The 22,062-nt window shown below is 42.8% G+C and overlaps 1 protein-coding gene across 1 annotated transcript; it reads left to right on the plus strand.

Moving 5' to 3' along the window:
• Nucleotides 1-852: 852 nt before the first annotated feature.
• On the plus strand, nt 853-15,097 carry LOC144791547 (uncharacterized). Its single transcript, XM_078666265.1, has 5 exons — nt 853-918; nt 6,076-6,111; nt 12,300-12,737; nt 13,091-13,306; nt 14,719-15,097. The coding sequence occupies exons 3-5, from the start codon at nt 12,711-12,713 to the stop codon at nt 15,004-15,006; spliced, it is 531 nt and encodes a 176-aa protein (XP_078522391.1). The 5' UTR covers nt 853-918; nt 6,076-6,111; nt 12,300-12,710; the 3' UTR covers nt 15,007-15,097.
• The last annotated feature ends 6,965 nt before the right edge of the window (nt 15,098-22,062 follow it).

A 22,062-nucleotide genomic window follows, 5' to 3' on the forward strand; every position in this document is an offset into this window, starting at 1 on the left:
ACAGCGATTCCAGTATTTAAAAGTTGCCACACACACATTAAGGTCCGCATCCGCTGCAATGTTCTCTATTTTCCTAATAAAGATAACGTCACAACTTTGTGGCTGAATATTACAAGAGTTGTAGGTTACAAAGGCCAACTTTGTATACTTTGGAAGCTTTATAAATGCCATTTTTACGGGTAACTTGCACCACACAGTTCTAGTCGAATTAGACTAAGGGAAAAAAGAATGGCGTTTGCTTTGTCAGTTGAGAGCGAACTCTTAGGAGCCATTAAGGGAGTTGCCCAGGGAAGTCTACTGTCGCGCCAATGTCGAAACTCCATCTGCATACACATTCAAACATTCACACTTCCAAGTCGCACACATCATCTAGTGTGACTTTTCCTTGGGGCAAGGGAAGGACTAAAACCTTTGATCCTTTCTTAAACTAAAAACAAAAAACAACTTTTTTTCAACGTTAGCCCCTATTTAAGCTGGGGGACGGATCACTTTCAGTCAGACTCTGTTTTTACCTGCGAGAACAGAACTCGGACTTACAGAACGACGCTGTACTTGCTGATAACGACCAACAGCCACTGAAAAACTCCGCCATTCAATCTTCGAAAGTAAGTGCATGGAACTTTTATTTCAATACCCCAAAGGGACAGCATTGATACATTAACTTCAGTTTATTATAACGTTTACTATATCCACATTGCACCTGTGTTAAATTATTGTGCAACATGTTATTTTGGAACACTAAATGTTCTCTGATAATACTTATCAAAGGAATACGTAATTTCTCAAGCAGGTCATAGCTTTGTTTGAACATACCGATACATATTTGTTTTTCTTTTATCGTTATATCTTGTAGGTTATTCGGACACATTCAACATTTCCTTGAAAGGGTAAAAGAAACGGCGCACAAACATATATCATGTAAGTACATCCAACTGTTCACTCTGCTACACGTTTTTGCTTTCGTTCATAACAGTTCAACTCACCACACAGAACATTTCTTCCACTAATTCAAGTCACAACATGACTTTGACACACACCTTCTCGTACGGCTCCTTGTGTTACCTTTTGACGCACACACAACTAACAACACTTACTAAATTACAAGCACGACATATTGATTGCAAGCACGACTTCATGTTAATTTACACTATCAACCGGATCGACATTGCACACAGCTTCAGCTTCCACTTCACACACAAAATCGCACACATAATCTCACATTCAGATGCTTAGGAACAAACATCACCCTTACATCCCCATGCGTACCTCATTCTCTACAGTGTTTTACAAAAACACACTCGACACACACTTTCGGAACATTAGGACGCTATCTCATATCATAACACTTCGCCACACTCCCATGAACATTTCGTTCACAACTTCTAGTAGCTAAATTACTTGCACACTAACTGGATACACTTTCAATATTACACGCACAACGCATTCATTCTATGATTATACAGGCTGTAGGGGTTTAAACTAAGTTTAACTAACTGTGGCAACCAAATCGCCGTGTGTTCCACCAGCCGCACTCCTCCGACACCTTTGAAGTGAACCTTAGCTTCGCTGAAGAGGTGGCACCTAGCAACGGAGAAGGCGCTGGTGGCGGTGCTTTCTTTGTCGGCTTGCACTTATGTGCATTAATGTCCAGTATACGAGGGATGCTTCTGTTAAGAGTCACAGTGCACGCCTTTCCTGTGCTAAACACAAAGCCAATGCAACAGGAGCTGCAGATGTTCCTGCTTCCCAGACTGCACAGGCAGCGTCTGTGTAAGCGTGTGTTCGTTGTATTTGACAGCTGCCCGCAACACAAATGTAACGTCAAACATCTAACACCACAGGCTTCAAAGACACCGTGACAGCACAGGCTTTACATGCACACGTTGCAGCAAGCAGACTTTGCTGTAACGGCACACATCGCAAACGTTATCCTCTATTCACAGCACAACTGTACCTGCGCACACCAGCAAGTGCAAACTTAATCAACAAACACTTCACAGCACAGACTTTGCACATATACATGCATTCACACACCTTCCAATCCTTGCCCTCAAACAGCAAAGGCCTTACTTGCCACAAGCGCAGCACAAGCTTTACACACGCAGTTCAATATTCATCTAGATGTTCGTTTCTATAGACCTACCCGGGGAGCACAGCACCGTAAATAAAACATGTTCACAAGAGGTACATTATTCTGTTAACATATGTAGCATGATGTACCTTAGGCCTTTGACATGGCAGACGTCACAAGTGCAACCCTCGCTCCCCTACACACTTAAACGCACCTGTCAGCACCCGTGCTTCCGGCTGTCTCTGCAGTACTGGGCACAGTTTTGCGAAATGTATTTCATTTCTTTGCGCATTGTACTGAGCCCACAAGCTGTATTTTTGTGCGGCTAAGATCCTGGTGTCACCTGGCTATATCTTGGTGAAGAACATAGACTGAACATTACAGCAGTTTTTGGATTTAAACTACTTGCTACTCGAATCTGGAATTTGTTTGTGGTCTGGAATTCGTTTGTGGCTAACCTTCAAGGTGGCGTTGAGCTTTCTCATTGGCAGCAGTTCTGCCTTTAGTGATTCTGTGCATGTTGACACTGCATCTCTATTTACCTGTCTGAGCAGACTCCTGACTTGCGTCAAGAGGATGCAATTTTATCAAATCTACTTGTCCACTTAGGTAGTTTTTGGAGAAATCAACTTGTCCCATTTAAAAATGCTTAACTTCCCATATTTACAGAATGCAGTGAAGTGACTGATCACGGAAGAGATCGTATTAGAGCTCTGATAGCTTCTCTTCCTATGCCATAGTTCTATTAAGTCAGCGTTTTTTGTATCTTTGGAATGATACAGGATTTTAGATATACCAAGTCTTAATTTGCGTCAAATCTTTGAATAATCACGCGCTGTGTGTTCAGGGCCTCTGTTTATGAACACGATAATCTTAGGCCTTTTTTCTTACGGCAGGGCTTAAGATGTGCCAGCATTTAGTTCACGAAAATTCATATTATAGCAGATTTGAAGGAATATACTTGTTTATACGAGGGATGCTTGTGTTAAGAGTCACAGTGCACGCCTTTCCTGTGCTAAACACAAAGGCAATGCAACAGGGGCTGCAGCTGTTCCTGCTTCCCAGACTGCACAGGCAGCGTCTGTGTAAGCGTCTGTTGGTTGTATTTGACAGCTGCACGCAACACAAACGTAACGTCAAACATCTAACACCACAGGCTTCAAACACACCGTGACAGCACAGGCTTTACATGCACACGTTGCAGCAAGCAGACTTTGCTGTAACGGCACAAATCGCAAACGTTATCCTCGATTCACAGCACAACTGTACCTGCGCACACCAGCAAGTGCAAATTTAATCAACAAACAGATCACAGCACAGACTTTGCACATATACATGCATTCACACACCTTCCAATCCCTGCCCTCAAACAGCAAAGGCCTTACTTGCCACAAGCGCAGCACAAGCTTTACACACGCAGTTCAATATTCATCTAGATGTTCGTTTCTATAGACCTACCCGGGGAGCACAGCACCGTAAATAAAACATGTTCACAAAAGGTACATTATTCTGTTAACATATGTAGCATGATGTACCTTAGGCCTTTGACATGGCAGACGTCACAAGTGCAACCCTCGCTCCCCTACACACTTAAACGCACCTGTCAGCACCCGTGCTTCCGGCTGTCTCTGCAGTACTGGGCACAGTTTTGGGAACTGTATTTCATTTCCTTGCGCATTGTACAGAGCCCACAAGCTGTATTTTTGTGCGGCTATGATCCTGGTGTCACCTGGCTCTATCTTGGTGAAGAACATAGACTGAACAGTACAGCAGTGTTAGGATTTAAACTACTTGCTACTCAAATCTGGAATTCGTTTGTGGCTAACCTTCAAGGTGGCGTGGAGCTTTCTCATTGCCAGCAGTTCTGCATTTTGTAATTCTGTGCTTGTTGACACTGCATCTCTATTTACCTGTCTGAGGAGACTCCTGACTTGGGTCAAGAGGATGCAATTTTATCTGAACTACTTGTCCAGTTAGTTACTTTGTGGATAAATCGACTTGTCCGATTTAAAAAAGCTTAACTTGCCATATTTACAGAATGCAGTGAAGTGACTGATCACGGAAGAGATCGTATTAGAGCTCTGATAGCTTCTCTGGCTATGCCAGTGTTCTATTAAGTCATCGTTTTTTGTATCTTTGTAATGATACAGGATTTTAGATATACCAAGGCTTAATTTGCGTCAAATCTTTGAATAATCACGCAGTGTGTGTTCAGGGCCTGTGTTTATGAACACGATAATCTTAGGCCAGTTTTCGTATGGCAGGGCTTAAGATATGCCAGCATTTAGTTCGCTAAAATTCATATTATAGCAGATGTGAAGAAATATAATTTTTTATATTGTACCACTGCTAATTTTCGACCTTTTATTTCAGAGTAAATGTCGTTAATGGCTCTGCTAAAATTTAAGCCTTTCAATTTATATTCAAATATACTCATTTCAATACAAACAGGTTCTGCTTGTTCTTAAATGTGTAGATTTTGCAGTGGATTAACTCACCCTCACTCACCCTCAACCCCTCACCCTCACTCACCCTCACTCACCCTCACTCACCCTCACTCACCCTCACTCACCCTCACTCACCCACACCCTCACTCACCCTCACTCACCCTCACTCACCCCCAACCCCTCACCCTCACTCAGCTCACTCACCCGCAAACACTCACCCTCACTCACTCTCACCCTCACTCACCCTCAACCCCTCACCCTCACTCACCCTCACTCACCCTCAACCCCTCACCCTCACTCACCCTCACTCACCCTCACTCACCCTCACTCACCTTCACCCTCACCCACCCTCAGCCTCAACCCCTCTCCCTCACCCTCACTCACCCTCACTCACCATCAACACCTCACCCTCACTCACCCCCACCCTCACTCACCCTCACTCACCATCACCCTCACCCTCACTCACCCTCACCCACCCTCACCCTCACTCACCGTCACCTTCACTCACCCTCACTCACCTCCAACACCTCACTCACCCTCACTCACCCTCAACGCCTCACCCTCACCCTCCTTCACTCACCCTCAACCCCTCACCCCTTCACCCTCACTCACCCTCACTCACCCTCACACCTCACCCTCACTCACCCTCACCCTCACCCTCACTCACCCTCAACCTCACCCTGACTCAACCTCACCCTCACTCACCCTCAACCTCACCCTCACTCACCCTCACTCACCCTCAACCCCTCACCCTCACTCACCCTCACCCTCACTCACCCTCAACCCCTCACCCTTACTCACCCTCACCCTCACTCACCCTCACCCTCACTCACCCTCACCCTCACTCACCCTCACCCTCACTCACCATCAACACCTCACCCTCACTCACCCTCACTCACCCTCACTCACCATCACCCTCACCCTCACTCACCCTCACCCTCCCTCACTCACCCTCACTCACCCTCACTCACCCTCACCCTCACTCACCCTCACCCTCACTCACCATCAACACCTCACCCTCACTCACCCTCACCCTCACTCACCCTCACTCACCATCACCCTCACCCTCACTCACCCTCACTCACCCTCACCCTCACTCACCCTCACCTTCACTCACCCTCACTCACCCCCAATCCTCACTCACCCTCACTCACCCTCAACGCCTCACCCTCACTCACCCTCACCCCCTCACCCCTTTACCCTCACTCACCCTCACTCACCCTCAACCCCTCACCCTCACTCACCCTCAACCCCTCACCCTCACTCACCCTCACCCTCACTCACCCTCACTCTCAACCTCACCCTGACTCAACCTCACCCTCACTCACCCTCAACCTCACCCTCACTCACCCTCAACCTCTCACCCTCAAACCCTCACCCTCACTCACCCTCAACCCCTCACCCTCATTCACCCTCAACCTCAAACTCGCTTTTTAACTCACACACTGTAACACATTTTACCACTTTACAAGAATTGCATTAACAAAATGTAAAGTACTTTACGTGAAGACTTACAAAAGATATATTATAACCAACATTTCTTTCTTCTCTTTTCAGATTATTAAAACAACAACGAAAGAAACACAAGTTAAGGTAAATACTACTTTGCCAGTTAGGGCAAAGATTGTCAAAAATGTATACCTTACAGTCCCCCCAATAAATTAGGTACTCGGAAAAGGTTTTTAATTTAAAATTGGTGCAAAGATACTTTTATTATAACATCTAAGATGCAGAGATGCTTGAAAGCAAGTTACCATCAAGGGAATAGAAAATGTAATAGCAAATCACAAGGTAAGCAATGCTTACCAAATAGTGTTTTTGCTGTCTTGCACAATTTATGCAAACCAGTAACTACTTGGAATTCTAATGATCTGCATTATATAATGGACCGTGGGGACGCTTTATATCTACAAATGCATTCTATTAACAAAGAAACACTTATGCATCCAGATGACTTGCCAAGGTATATAGACCACAATCAAGAGATATATTCCCTCACGCTACGGAGTGCTTACTACGGTGATGTCCTTAAACGTTTTGATAAAGCGTACCCAGATATTAGCACAGCATTAAATGTAACTCTTAATAAGCACTGTGGTGTTATACTTTGTATGGATGTATATGTTATAGCAATTTTCAAACATATGCAAATATACTTTGTATTTGATTCACATAGCAGGGACGATGAAGGCATGCCTCATTCTAACGGAACATGTGTTACAATTGCATTTCATTCTTTTGAAGGGCTGATTCAATATGTTGTGAAACTAGCATATCAGTTTACATATCAGGCTGAGCAATGTGTCCAATTTGAATTAACACCAATCGATATAAAAGTCATTCAGAGGAAATCTTTTACTAAAGCACTTACTGTGCACAAGAAAAATAGTCACCTACCGCAAGAAAGAAAGATTTGGGTACATACTACTGAATGTACTCCTAATCAGACTATAACATCAACTACAATGTCTTCAGATGATGTACTGAATCAAAGTAAGGGAGAGAATAGCAATTTATCACAATTACCAGGAAATAGTAAATCTATACAGGGAACAAAGAAACAGTCTCTGAAAAGAAAAAGGGATTCAAGTACATGTCCACAAAAAGTTGTAAAAAGGAAACAAATTAATGCAGCTGAAGAAGACATTACCAACAGTAAACAAATTGGTCTTGATCAAAACAGACCAAAATTAACGAAGGGTCAAAGGCAGAAACCAGCTAAACAAATCCATACAATTATTAGGAAATTCCACCGTGAAATATTGCATGGCCCAGAATACATTTGTACTCTTTGCAATCAATTGTGGCATAAAGCAACGGTGAAAAATACACGCAGTGTTAGCCAATCCGAAATTTTCAGAAAGTGTAACATTAGTAAGAAGAAAACAAATTTAATTTGTATGACTTGCTATTATTACATTCGCAAAGATAAAATACCACCATGTTCAATTCTAAATGGCATGGGGTTCCCAAATGTACCAGCTGAATTAGAATTATATGATTTAGAAGAACGATTAGTTTCACCTAGGATACCATTCTTACAAATTCGGACTCTGCCACGCGGTTTTCAAAAATCATTATCAGGTGCAGTAGTTAATGTACCTGCAGATGTTATGACAACTGTTACCATTTTACCAAGGCAAATTAATGACGCCATGACAATCCCAGTGAAATTAAAAAGGAAATTAGTCTATAAATCATATACACATTATGAAAATATTAGACCAAATACAGTAAAAAAGGCAGCTACATGGCTAGCTAAAAATAGTACAATGTTTAATGAATATGGTGTTACTATTAACCCTGACTGGGAGTATATACCTCCAGAAATAGAATCTCACAATGAGACTTCGGAGACAAACAATTCATCTGATAGTTCAGACAACATAGAAGCTGGAAATTTGGATACTATGTTAACAAATGAAACTATTACTACTAATTCGGTGAATGTGTTAAGTTTAGCTCCAGCTGAACATAACACGCCAAGAGGTTTATATGAGGATAAAGATTCTGAGTTTTTGGCTTTCCCTACTATTTTTTGTGGTGAACGAAGGCCAAACAATAAGCAAAGGCACATACCGGTACATTATAGTACTATTTGCCAAACAGAGTTAAGAAGTTATGATAGAAGAGTCGCTAAATCTATTAGTAATGTCTTTTTTAAACTGAAGAAATTACATATTAAGCAGATCCACGGTAAAATCAACATTTCCATCAGGAAAAAATTTACAGATGGAAAGAAAATAACTGCTAAAGACATAAAATCTAATATTGAGAATGTTTTACAGTTTAATGAGGGTTACAAAGTATTAAAAACTATACGCAGTTCACCTCCATATTGGGAAGGTTGCAAAAAAGATATTTTTGCAATGATAAGGCAACTTGGCATACCTACTTTCTTTTTGACTTTATCTGCTGCCGAAACAAAATGGCACCATTTAATAAATATACTATTGAGAGTTAGAAACTTAAAGGAATGCACAGAGGAAGAATTCTTAAACATGTCTTGGGAAACTAAAAGTAAATTAATACAAGAAGATCCTATAACATGTGCAAGACAGTTTGACTATCAAGTTAGGAAATTTTGTGTTTTGATGAATGGCACTAATCCTATTGGGGAAATAGTAGACTACTTTTACAGAGTCGAATTCCAACAAAGAGGTTCTCCACATATACATGCATTACTCTGGGTAAACAAAGCACCACTGTATGGTGTTTCACCAGTGGAAGAAGTCAATAGCTTCATTGACAAATATATCACTTGTCATAAGTCTGAGAACCCTGTTTTACAACCGTTAATAAATCTACAAAGGCATGGTCATACCAAAAATTGCAGGCGTAAACATCAAAGGACATGCAAATATCAATATCCTAAATACCCAATGTCAACAACGCTTATATTAGAGCCATTAACACTTGAGGCGACAAATAAGCAATGGCAAGATAATATTAAAATAATACATGAAGCTATGAATAGTACTACTTTTAATACACTTTCTTTTGACGAATTTTTAGACTTCATTAAAATGGATGATAACGAATATATTACTTCAATACAAACTAGCTTACAAAAAACAACGATTTTTTTTAAACGAACACCAGCCGAATGCTTCATCAATAACTACAATAGTACTCTTTTAGAAGCTTGGCGAGCAAACATAGACTTGCAGTTTATACTGGACCCTTATGCTTGTGCTGTCTACATTATCTCATATATCAGTAAATCGCAAAGAGGAATTAGCAAACTTCTAGCGCAAGCTGCTAAAGAGGTAACAAGCAATAGTAATGTCAAAGATCAACTTAAACACATAGGAAACAAATTCCTCAACTGCACAGAAATTAGTGCTCAAGAAGCAGCATATCTAATTCTTCAAATACCATTAAGGAAAAGCTCACGATCATTTGTATTTATTAATACTAGCCGTCCAGAAAAAAGAACTTATTTAATGCGTGATTTGGAAACGATTAATAACTTGCCAGAAAATTCTACTGACATTCAATGTGAAAATATTATTATTAAGTACTGCAAACTGCCACAATCAGTAGAGATGTGCACGTTAGCAGACTATGCAGCAAATTTTAACTATGTGAAGAAAAAAACACATCAGAGAGAAATCAATGATAGCGAAGATTTACTTGCAGAACAAAACTTTTACAGCTCAGATGAGGGAGAATTAGAAATAGCATGTAGTAACGGGAATAAAGAACAACAGAAACAGATTTCTGATTATGCTTTAAATAAGCGCACACAAGGGAAAATAATACGCTTTTGCAGATTTAACAAAAATAATGAACCTGAAGAGTATTATAGAGAGATATTAATGTTGCACTATCCATGGAGGGAAGAACATAAAATACGAATAAACAAGGAAACTTACTATGACAGGTATCTGGAAGTTAAAACCTTTGTTGACGCACAACTAAAAATCTATAACAAACAGCATGGAGAAGTTACAAACATTCTTCATGAACAGTGTCATGAAAATGTAATTTCACCTCCTCTATCACCAACAGTAAATATACAGAGAGAAGACCAAAATAATGAAATAAATAATATATATGATTTGGCTCTAGATTTAGGAATTAGAACTACCACCGATGAACAAAGCTCAACTAACGTTTTTTTACCCAATGAGAAATACCAAGAACTTATGCAAAACTTAACGGAAGAACAACTACAATTTGTTTACCATCACTTGCATTGGTTTAAAACTACAAGCACTCCATGCTATACTTTTTGCACCGGAGGAGCTGGTGTTGGGAAAAGTTTTGTAATATCTGCACTATATCAAACTTTACTACGTTACTATAACACAAAGGCAGGTGAAAATCCAGACAATGTTTATATCTTACTTACTGCTCCAACAGGCAAGGCTGCCCATAATATTAATGGCAAAACACTGCATAGCACTTTCAAAATACCTGTGTCGCAAAGTTTGACTTATAAACAACTGAGTCATGAACATAGAACTGCTCTACAAATGGAAATGATGCATGTTAGAGTTGTTATTATAGATGAAATTTCAATGGTAGGGCACAATATGTTAAATTTTATACATAACAGGCTACAAGAAATAAAATCATCTAATGAACCATTTGGAGGGATTTCTATTTTAGCCATTGGTGACTTTTACCAATTAAAACCTGTATTTGACAGATACATTTTTCAGGATTCTACACAGTTGTATGGTCCTTTAAGTGCAAATTTATGGAAAGAACATTTTAAAATTTTTGAATTAACCAAAATTATGCGCCAAAAAGAAGATCTTCAATTTGCTCAACTACTAAACCGGTTGAGAGAAGGCAAGCATACTGAAGAAGATATTTCACAAATTAAGCTAAGGGAAATACAACCTGATGAGAGTCTATTAGAAACAATCCCATATATCATGTCAACTAATAGAGAAGTTAATGAAATTAACAAACAGGTTTTGGAAACACATAGCAAACATTATCCAGTCTACATAACAGTAGCAAGCGATACCGTAAGTTCTGATTTGTCAGAAAATGTGAAAAAAACAATTCTGAAGCAACTGCCCAAAGATCCACAGAAAACAATGGGCCTTTCACATACATTACACATAGCCTTACAACTTCGTTATGATTTAAGTTGCAATGTGGATGTAAATGATGGTTTAACAAATGGCGCAACTGGTGTGGTACAATTAGTTGAATTGATTAACAATACACCTATCATTGTTTGGTTGTTATTTGAGAATCAGAGTATAGGACAAACAACAAGACAACAATATAAACACTTATATCATGCACAAATTCAAAACACATGGACACCAATACATGCTATAGCTAGACATTTTCAATACACTAAGAAATTTATTACCATTATACGGAAGCAATTTCCTTTACGCCAAGCATCAGCACGGACTATACATCGCACACAAGGTGCAACTATCGAACCACTTTATATACACTTTAATAACAGCAAGATTCATCATTTGCATTATGTTGCTATTAGCAGGGCCAAATCAATACAAAATGTATATGTACAGAATTTTGATGAAGGTAAAATTTTAGTACATCCACAAGTTAATGAGGAAATGCACAGATTAAGGACAGAAATGCCACTTGAAATACATATCCCACAGTTACATACATACACTGCACATTTCAATATCATTGCACACAATATAAGATCACTACAGAAAAATTTTACTTCTATGATAGCTGATAGGAATATATTACAAGCAGACATTATTTGCTTAACTGAGATCAACACTACAAGGAAGGCTACAGATAGTGATTTTACGATACAACAATACCATCACATTATATTTGATAAATTTCATACATACAACACAAACCATGGAATGATCATGTACTACAAAAAAGATTTATTTATATTGCCTATTTATGAGACACATGAAGGGATAGACATTTTACATTTTACTGTACATATTCATAACACGGATTACCTTATTATTATTTTATACAAACCACCACAACAAAGTATAACTTCTCTTTTGGATTTTATCACAAATATTACGAATTTTTACCCCACACACAAATTTATCATTATAGGGGATTTCAATGTGGATCTATCTCAACAAAATTCATACACTAAGCAATTAATTGGATTCTTTGAAGCTAAATTACAATGTAAACAACTCATTTCCAGTTACACAACTAACTACCAATCCATTTTAGATCATATATATACAAATGGAAAACTGCACAACTATGGTACATTAGAATGCTATTACAGTGATCATAAAGCAATATGGGTTTGTATTTAACATGTTATAACTCATTTTATATTTCAGATGATGTCTATTGAAGAAATCAGTAACATTAATACCAATGACAACAAACCATATCAGAAACCCATACGAGTTAATGTAATCAACTGCTCTGGAAAAACAACTTACAAAAATGCAAAACAAGAACAAAAAATTCTATTTCATTTGGCTCTAGCAGATAAAACTGGTACTATGAAATGTACTTGTTATCAAGAAGAATTATACGAGCAAACTCAAAGTAACTGTGGACTACTGATACGCAACTTCATCATCAAAAACAAAACAATTTTAATTACTAAGCAAACTAAAGTTACAAAATTTCCGGCAATGAAAATTTAGGAGGGCCTTATCCAACAAGCGAAGAACATTTTGCATCCGCCTGCACCATCTGCTTCTCCCATTAAGGAAATAAAACGTGCAAGTCTAAAAAGTCTTATGACCGTTTCAGGGACAATATGTGGCGTAAGTATAAACGCAAATATGTCATCATGTCACAACTAAAAATGCCTAGTTAGCTTACACACACATTACACCTTTGCTAACTTCACTAACAAGCTAAAAACAAATAGCATTATACACTCTGTCACACTATGTAGAAAGCACGAACTTTTTTAACCATAATATGCCAGTTTTTAGCTGTCTACTATAAATACAAGCACTCTCTACAAATCCATTTCGGGAAATAAACACTGCTATCTTTTCAATAGGAGGTTCTGTTGGGTCCTTAAATATGACACCTTAGATTGCCATTCATACAACGCACTATTACTTTATTTTTTTGTTTCGCAATTTGATACAATGCTTCTTTTGTGTAGGAAGAGGACGTAAAGACTGTCTTTATCAATAGAGAAGATACTCCACTGAAATCGATTACTTTAAAAGATGCAACAGATGACATCAAAGTGACACTGTGGAGAGAAGCTACACTATTTAACATACATCTTGGAGATTATGTCACGCTAACTCATGTAACTGTCCATGAATTTAATGCACAGAAAATATTGAATACAACGAGGCACAGCAAAATAGAGGTAAGCAGACTAAATAAATTTATTGGGAAATAAGAACTACTATTTCACAACCTATATACAAATTTCTCACTCTCGCACCCACTCTGGACATATCACCCACTTGCATCCTTTCAAGCACTTTCTATCTTTCCAGCACTCTGGAGCTTTCAACTACCCTGGCTCTTTCAGACACTCTGGCTCTTTCAGACACTCTGGCTCTTTCAGACACTCTGCCTCTTTCAGACACTCTGCCTCTTTCAGAAACACTCTGCTTCTTTCAGCCACTCTGGTGCTTTCACCCACTCTGCCTCTTTTACCCACTCTGCCACTTTTAGCCACTCTGAGCCTTTCAGCCACTCTGAGCCTTTCCCCCACTCTGTGCCTTTCACCCACTCTGTGCCTTTCCCCAACTCTGTGCCTTTCCCCAACTCTGTGCCTTTCTCCCACTCTGTGCCTTTCCCCCACTCTGAGCCTTTCACCCACTCTGAGCCTTTCACCCACTCTGTACTTTTCACACACTCTCTGCCTTTCATGCACTCTGAACCTTTCACGCACTCTGTACCTTTCACCCACTATGTACCTTTCGCCCACTCTGTACCTTTCGCCCACTTTGTACCTTTCGCCCACTCTGTACCTTTTACCCACTCTCTACCTTTCACCCACTCTCTACCTTTCACCCACTCTCTACCTTTCACGCACTCTGTACCTTTCACCCACTCTGTACCTTTCGCCCACTCTGTACCTTTCGCCCACTCTGTACCTTTCACCCACTCTCTACCTTTCACCCACTCTCTACCTTTCACCCACTCTGTACCTTTCACCCACTCTGTACCTTTCGCCCACTCTGTACCTTTCGCCCACTCTGTTCCTTTCGCCCACTCTGTTCCTTTCGCCCACTCTGTACCTTTCGCCCACTCTGTACCTTTCGCCCACTCTGTACCTTTCGCCCACTCTGTACCTTTTGCCCACTCTGTACCTTTCGCCCACTCGGTACCTTTCGCCCACTCGGTACCTTTCACCCACTCGGTACCTTTCGCCCACTCGGTACCTTTCGCCCACTCGGTACCTTTCGCCCACTCTATACCTTTCGGGGACTCTGTACCTTTCGCCCACTCTATACCTTTCGCCCACTCTGTACCTTTCGCCCACTCTGTACCTTTCGCCCACTATGTACCTTTCGCCCACTATGTACCTTTCGCCCACTCTGTACCTTTCGCCCACTCTGTACCTTTCGCCCACTCTGTACCTTTCGCCCACTCTGTACCTTTCGCCCACTCTGTACCTTTCGCCCACTCTGTACCTTTCATGCACTCTCTATCACACACACACACTCTCGCTCACAAACAAAAAGTCTCTCTTTCACACTGTACTTACAAAAAACATAACGTATAACAATCTAAGGACTAATTGTTGCATTTGTTTTGTCTCAACAGGTAACAGCCCCACCACAGGAAAATATTGACATACAAATTTATGGCGTCGAAAGCACCAAAGATGAAACAAGTATTATAACTATTAGGGTGACAAACACAGACGTTTATCAATCGATGCCAATTCAAAATGACATACTAATTAAATGGTTTATGTTGGATGATGAGGTGGACAACATTGGAAATGCACTTGTACATTATTTGCCACAAACTTGTGAAGTGGTGTTTTGTAATGGGAAAATCATAAACATTGTGAAAGAGAAAGACGATGAAGACATACGTTCCGACTAAAAATCTCATGTTGCCATGCTCTCACATTTTTGTACAAAGTTTCAAAATAAATATTATTGTGTTTACTAAAAATAAAAAGGTGTGAAATACACATTTTAAACTTCTTTCGTCTTGTTTTGATAAAGGAAGGATACATACAACTACAACTTCACTCAACTAATACAACATAGTCACACACAGATACAACAATCATGCAATACATCGGACAAACTAAAAACACAACTAATTACACACACTCTGTAGCTTGCACGAACTCCGATGCTTTTTAAGCTTTAAGCCACTCTGCATCGTTCCGCCACTCTGCATCATTCAGCCACTCTGCTTCATTCACCCACTCTGCTTTATTCACCCACTCTGCTTCGTTCACCCACTCTGCTTCATTCACCCACTCTGCTTCATTCACCCACTCTGCTTCATTCACCCACTCTGCTTCATTCACCCACTCTGCTTCATTCACCCACTGTGCTTCATTCACCCACTCTGCTTCAGTCACCCATTTTGCTTCAGTCACCCAGTCTGCATCTTTCACCCAGTCTGCATCTTTCACCCAGTCTGCATCTTTCACCCACTCTGCATCTATCACCCACTCTGCATTTAAAAGCCACTCTACATCTTTCACCCACTCTGCATCTTTCACCCACTCTGCATCTTTCACCCACTCTGCATCTTTCACCCACTCTGCATCTTTCACCCACTCGGCATCTTTCACCCACTCTGCATCTTTCACCCACTCGGCATCTTTCACCCACTCTGTACCTTTCACCCACTCTGTACCTTTCACCCACTCTGTACCTTTCACCCACTCTGTACCTTTCACCCACTCTGTACCTTTCACCCACTCTGTACCTTTCACCCACTCTGTACCTTTCACCCACTCTGTACCTTTCAGCCACTCTGCACTTTTCGCACACTCTTCACTTTTCACCCACTCTATACCAATCAACCACTCTGTACCTTTCACCCACTCTGTACCTTTCACCCACTCTGTACCTTTCAACCAATCTGTACCTTTCACCCACTCTGTACCTTTCACCCACTATTCACTTTTCACACACTCTGTACCTTTCACCCACTCCGTACCTCTCACCCACTCTGTACCTTTCACCCACTCTGTACCTTTCACCCACTCTGTACCTTTCATCCGCTCTGTACCTTTCACCCGCTCTGTACCTTTCACCCACTCTGCACTTTTAACCCACTCTGTACCTTTTACCCACTCCTTACCTTTCACACACACTGTACCTTTCACCCACTCTGTACCTTTCAACCACTCTGTACCTTTCACACATTCTGTACCTTTCACACACTCTGTACCTTTCGCCCACTCTGTACCTTTCACCCACTCTGTACCTTTCACCCACTCTGTACCTATCACCCACTCTGTACCTTTCATCCACGCTGTACCTTTCACCCACGCTGTACCTTTCACCCACTCTGTAGCTTTCACCCACTCTGTACCTTTCACCCACTCTGTACCTTTCACCCACTCTGTACTTTTCACACACTCTGTACTTTTCACACACTCTGTACCTTTCACACACTCTGTACCTTTCGCCCACTCTGTACCTTTCGCCCACTCTGTACCTTTCGCCCACTCTGTACCTTTCGCACACTCGGTACCTTTCACACACTCTTTACCTTTCACACACTCTTCACCTTTCACCCACTCAGTACCTTTCACCCACTCTGCATCATTCACCCACTCTGCATCTTTCACCCACTCTGCATCTTTCACCCACTCTGCATTTTTCAACCACTCTGCATCTTTTACCCACTCTGCATCTTTCACCCACTCTGCATCTTTCACCCACTCTGCATCTTTCACCCACTCTGTACCTTTCACCCACTCTGTACCTTTCACCCACTCTGTACCTTTCACCCACTCTGTACCTTTCACCCACTCTGCACCTTTCACCCACTCTGCACCTTTCACCCACTCTGTACCTTTCACCCACTCTGTACCTTTCAACCACTCAGTACCTTTCACCCACTCTGCATCATTCACCCACTCTGCATCTTTCACCCACTCTGCATCTTTCACCCACTCTGCATTTTTCAACCACTCTGCATCTTTTACCCACTCTGCATCTTTCACCCACTCTGCATCTTTCACCCACTCTGCATTTTTCAACCACTCTGCATCTTTTACCCACTCTGCATCTTTCACCCACTAAGCATCTTTCACCCACTAAGCATCTTTCACCCACTCTGCATCTTTCACCCACTCTGCATCTTTCACCCACTCTGCATCTTTCACCCACTCTGTACCTTTCACCCACTCTGTACCTTTCACCCACTCTGTACCTTTCACCCACTCTGTACCTTTCACCCACTCTGTACCTTTCACCCACTCTGCACCTTTCACCCACTCTGCACCTTTCACCCACTCTGTACCTTTCACCCACTCTGTACCTTTCACCCACTCTGTACCTTTCACCCACTCTGTACCTTTCACCCACTCTGTACCTTTCACCCACTCTGTATCTTTCACCCACTCTGCACCTTTCATCCACTCTGCACCTTTCACCCACTCTGCACCTTTCACCCACTCTGTACCTTTCACCCACTCTGTACCTTTCACCCACTCTGTACCTTTCACCCACTCTGCATCTTTCAACCACTCTGCATCTTTCACCCACTCGGTACCTTTCACCCACTCTGTACCTTTCACCCACTCTGTACCTTTCACCCACTCTGCACCTTTCACCCACTCTGCACCTTTCACCCACTCTGTACCTTTCACCCACTCTGTACCTTTCACCCACTCTGTACCTTTCACCCACTCTGTACCTTTCACCCACTCTGTACCTTTCACACACTCTGCACCTTTCACCCACTCTGCACCTTTCACCCACTCTGTACCTTTCACCCACTCTGTACCTTTCACCCACTCTGTACCTTTCAACCAATCTGTACCTTTCACCCACTCTGTACCTTTCACCCACTATTCACTTTTCACACACTCTGTACCTTTCACCCACTCCATACCTCTCACCCACTCTGTACCTTTCACCCACTCTGTACCTTTCACCCACTCTGTACCTTTCATCCGCTCTGTACCTTTCACCCGCTCTGTACCTTTCACCCACTCTGCACTTTTAACCCACTCTGTACCTTTTACCCACTCCTTACCTTTCACACACACTGTACCTTTCACCCACTCTGTACCTTTCAACCACTCTGTACCTTTCACACACTCTGTACCTTTCACACACTCTGTACCTTTCGCCCACTCTGTACCTTTCACCCACTCTGTACCTTTCACCCACTCTGTACCTATCACCCACTCTGTACCTTTCATCCACTCTGTACCTTTCACCCACGCTGTACCTTTCACCCACTCTGTAGCTTTCACCCACTCTGTAGCTTTCACCCACTCTGTACCTTTCACCCACTCTGTACTTTTCACACACTCTGTACCTTTCACACACTTCGTACCTTTCGCCCACTCTGTACCTTTCGCCCACTCTGTACCTTTCGCCCACTCTGTACCTTTCGCACACTCGGTACCTTTCACACACTCTTTACCTTTCACACACTCTTCACCTTTCACCCACTCAGTACCTTTCACCCACTCTGCATCATTCACCCACTCTGCATCTTTCAACCACTCTGCATCTTTTACCCACTCTGCATCTTTCACCCACTAAGCATCTTTCACCCACTAAGCATCTTTCACCCACTAAGCATCTTTCACCCACTCTGCATCTTTCACCCACTCTGCTTCAGTCACCCACTCTGCTTCAGTCACCCACTCTGCTTCAGTCACCCACTCTGCTTCAGTCACCCACTCTGCTTCAGTCACCCACTCGGCATCATTCACCCACTCTGCATCATTCACCCACTCTGCATCATTCACCCACTCTGCATCATTCACCCACTCTGCATCATTCACCCACTCTGCATCATTCACCAACTCTGCATCATTCACCCACTCTGCATCATTCACCCACTCTGCAAATTGATGAATGTTATGCCATTTTCATAGACATAAACAACTTTTAGGACGTGAAAAAACAATGGATGTCTACGGAGTAGTGCATCAGATACGTTACACACAAAATATACTTCCCAAAAGTGAGCTACAGCATGCAAGGATGTTGATCAGGCTTCAGGCCAAAAAGCAAAAAAAAAATCGTACAATATTACAACAACAAAACAAAAGAGAAATATGTGGAAGGAAGCGAGGACGAGGATGTACAAACACTAAAGTGAAACAGCCAACTTTTTATTGGGACAATAAACAAGCACTATTCATCCAGGGAATGGGACGGATTAAACACAATGCTCAAGAGTTACACAAAAAAGCCGTACGCATATAACAATAGAAGTTATTCACTCGGAATTACATCAAATATAATAAAGATATTACGCAATTTGCATTCAGCACGAACAGCATCAATAAACATTACATAGGTCTCTTAGCTTCAAAAAAAAAATGTAAGCTACAGCATGCAATGATGTTTATCAGGCTTCAGGTCACAAAACAAAAATTATTCGGACAAGATAACACCAACAAAACAACGAAGAAATTTCTGGCAGGAAGCGAGGACGAGGATGTACAAACACAAATGTGAAACAGCCTATTTTTTATTGGGGGAATAAATAAACATTATTCACCCGGGGAATGGGACGGATTAAACACAATTGTCAAGAGTTACACAAAAAGCCGTACGCATATAACACGAGCATTTATTCACACGAAATTACATCCAATATACAAAAATGTTTTTTTCCCTACTCTACAGTAATGTGGACATAAGTCTAAATTCTGATAGCAACATGGAGAAAGCATATATAACAAGACAATTTTGCTTTAAAAATACATCGTAACACAAAGCGGAGACATTGCATTAATTTATTATTTTTTTTTTTTTTTTTAAAACCTTTATTGTACAATAAAGCTCACAAATACGGGCCTACAACCCTCCAGGGCTGGCCACCACATAGTAGAAAACATAATAACCGAAAATAAGTTCTGTACAGGGTACGATATCAGGAGCATAGGTAAAACAGTAAAAAACATCGAGCAATCAGAAAGAACAGGATAAGAAAAGGTTAATTTTCTAACGCGGGGCGGGGTACAGAAGAACAACGGGCCGTGTAGGAACAACCAGGGAGGAGGGGCCGCGGCAAGCCGCCATCTGAGGAACACAGAATGAAAAAGAAGCCATACTAACATCGCTATCCAAAATAGAAACAAAATCGGAATATAAGAAAACGAGAATGGCAATAATCAAACCGCGCCCAACCATCATCGCCCCCACCCAAAGTGAGGAGGCATGATCAAAGGGCCCGCAGTGTAAAAACAATACGAAACGCACCCCGACAGAAATAAAAGGACCCTCATAAAGGAGGAAAAAGGGGAGAGGGAAAGGGAATAAAAGAAGGGACTCCCACCAAACCATGCACCCCCAGGAAATAAAACAGGATAATAGAATCCGGCCAGCAACGTATCAAAAATCGATACCGAATAACCCAGCGAGCCACAATCAGACACCCACCGGATTACAAAGTCACAGAAACTCCCCAGGGGGACACAGGAGGAACGGAGTCCCGAAAAAGTGGACACACAAGAGCCATAGAACAAAAAAGGGGAAAATAAGGGAGGAAAAAGACCCCCCAAAGCAAACAGACCCCCCCAACCCACCCCGAAAGCCCACCCTGCACCCCTGCAGAAGGCTACGGCCTACCCCCCGGCAGCGTGCCTGTCGCCCTAAGTAGAACCCGAAATATAGCGGAGCAAAGTGAAGTCGGAATCAAAAGACAAAAATGGGAAGGGAGGGAAGGGAACAGGGGATGGGAGACACACACACACACATATATACGGGGGAGGGCCGGGAGACAGAAGTAAACGTACCCCGTCACCCGCCTGAATGAAGAACCAGGTACCCGGGAAGCCAAAAATCAGCGGGTAAAGTCCAGGAGCACTAGACAGTCATACATAACCATACCGGGACATGTTGACCCTCCAAATCAGTACAAGACTACCGCACACAAACTACAGCATACATCAGCCCTGTCCTTGTTTGTCCAAAGTGGAAACTACCCGATCCAGCGAGGACCAGGCCACGAAGAACAGGAGACAGTCAGCAGGAAGATCCGACGGCAGTCCAGAAAAGGAACGGGAAATGAGACACGGAAGATCCAGGAAAGTCACCAAGTGAATCAAACGATGCAGGCACAAGTCCAAGGATATGTCCAGAGAAACCGACCCATCTGGGCCAGAACAGGAGACATCGTCGGGCAGCTGCGGCCAAAAGGAAGCGGGAGAGTCATGAAGGTCCGGCCAAACAAAATCCAGCCCCCGGGCCGGAGAAAAGGGAGAGAGCGCAGGAGGTGGAGACGCCTTTAAGACCCAAACATCCGCAGACACGGGCGTGACCGAAGCCAATCCCGCCAGGATATTTCCAGCCGCACCCCGCGGCGGCGAAGTCGCAGACAGCCGTGGGGGCCCCAGAGACCCGTCGTGAGGAATCACCTCCAAAGCCATGTCAGGCGAGGCTGTGCAGAGTCGCCAGGAGAGCAAGGCGTCCAGGATCTCACCAAGGGCAGAAAAACCTTTATAGTATCCGGCCCCCGGGTCATGCGGCGGGCCCCCAGCGCCCGCCCAGGCCCGGCCAGAACACCCGGGGCCGGTCGCCATTTTGAGAGTCCAACAAGGCCGCTCGGTCGACAAACTCCGCCGGGGCAGGAGCAAAGCAAGTGAAGTCCCGCCGACCGGCAACAGAGCACCCCAGGCAGTAAGGAGGGCCACCAGAAGAAAGGGGTGCGCCGGCCGCCCAACGCCGCCGGTCCCGTTCTCCGAGTCCGGGCGGCAAAGTCAAAATGGCCGGACCGGAGAACAAAGGGAGAGCCAGCCGGAAACACAAGGAGCTCCGACAACGGAAGGCAGCGCCTCCAACACAGGTCTCCCTCCAACGGGATGCGGCCAGGAAAGACCTCCGGCCCACACGAACAACGGCTCTCCGACCACCTCCACAGCGCCCCGAAGGGGATATCCGCAGGCTCCGTCCGGCCCGGGAGCCGGGAAGAAGATCCAGGCCAGTCCGCCCT

This window comes from Lissotriton helveticus, chromosome 11 (genome assembly GCF_964261635.1).
Source record: "Lissotriton helveticus chromosome 11, aLisHel1.1, whole genome shotgun sequence".
NCBI classification, from domain to species: Eukaryota; Metazoa; Chordata; class Amphibia; order Caudata; family Salamandridae; genus Lissotriton; species Lissotriton helveticus.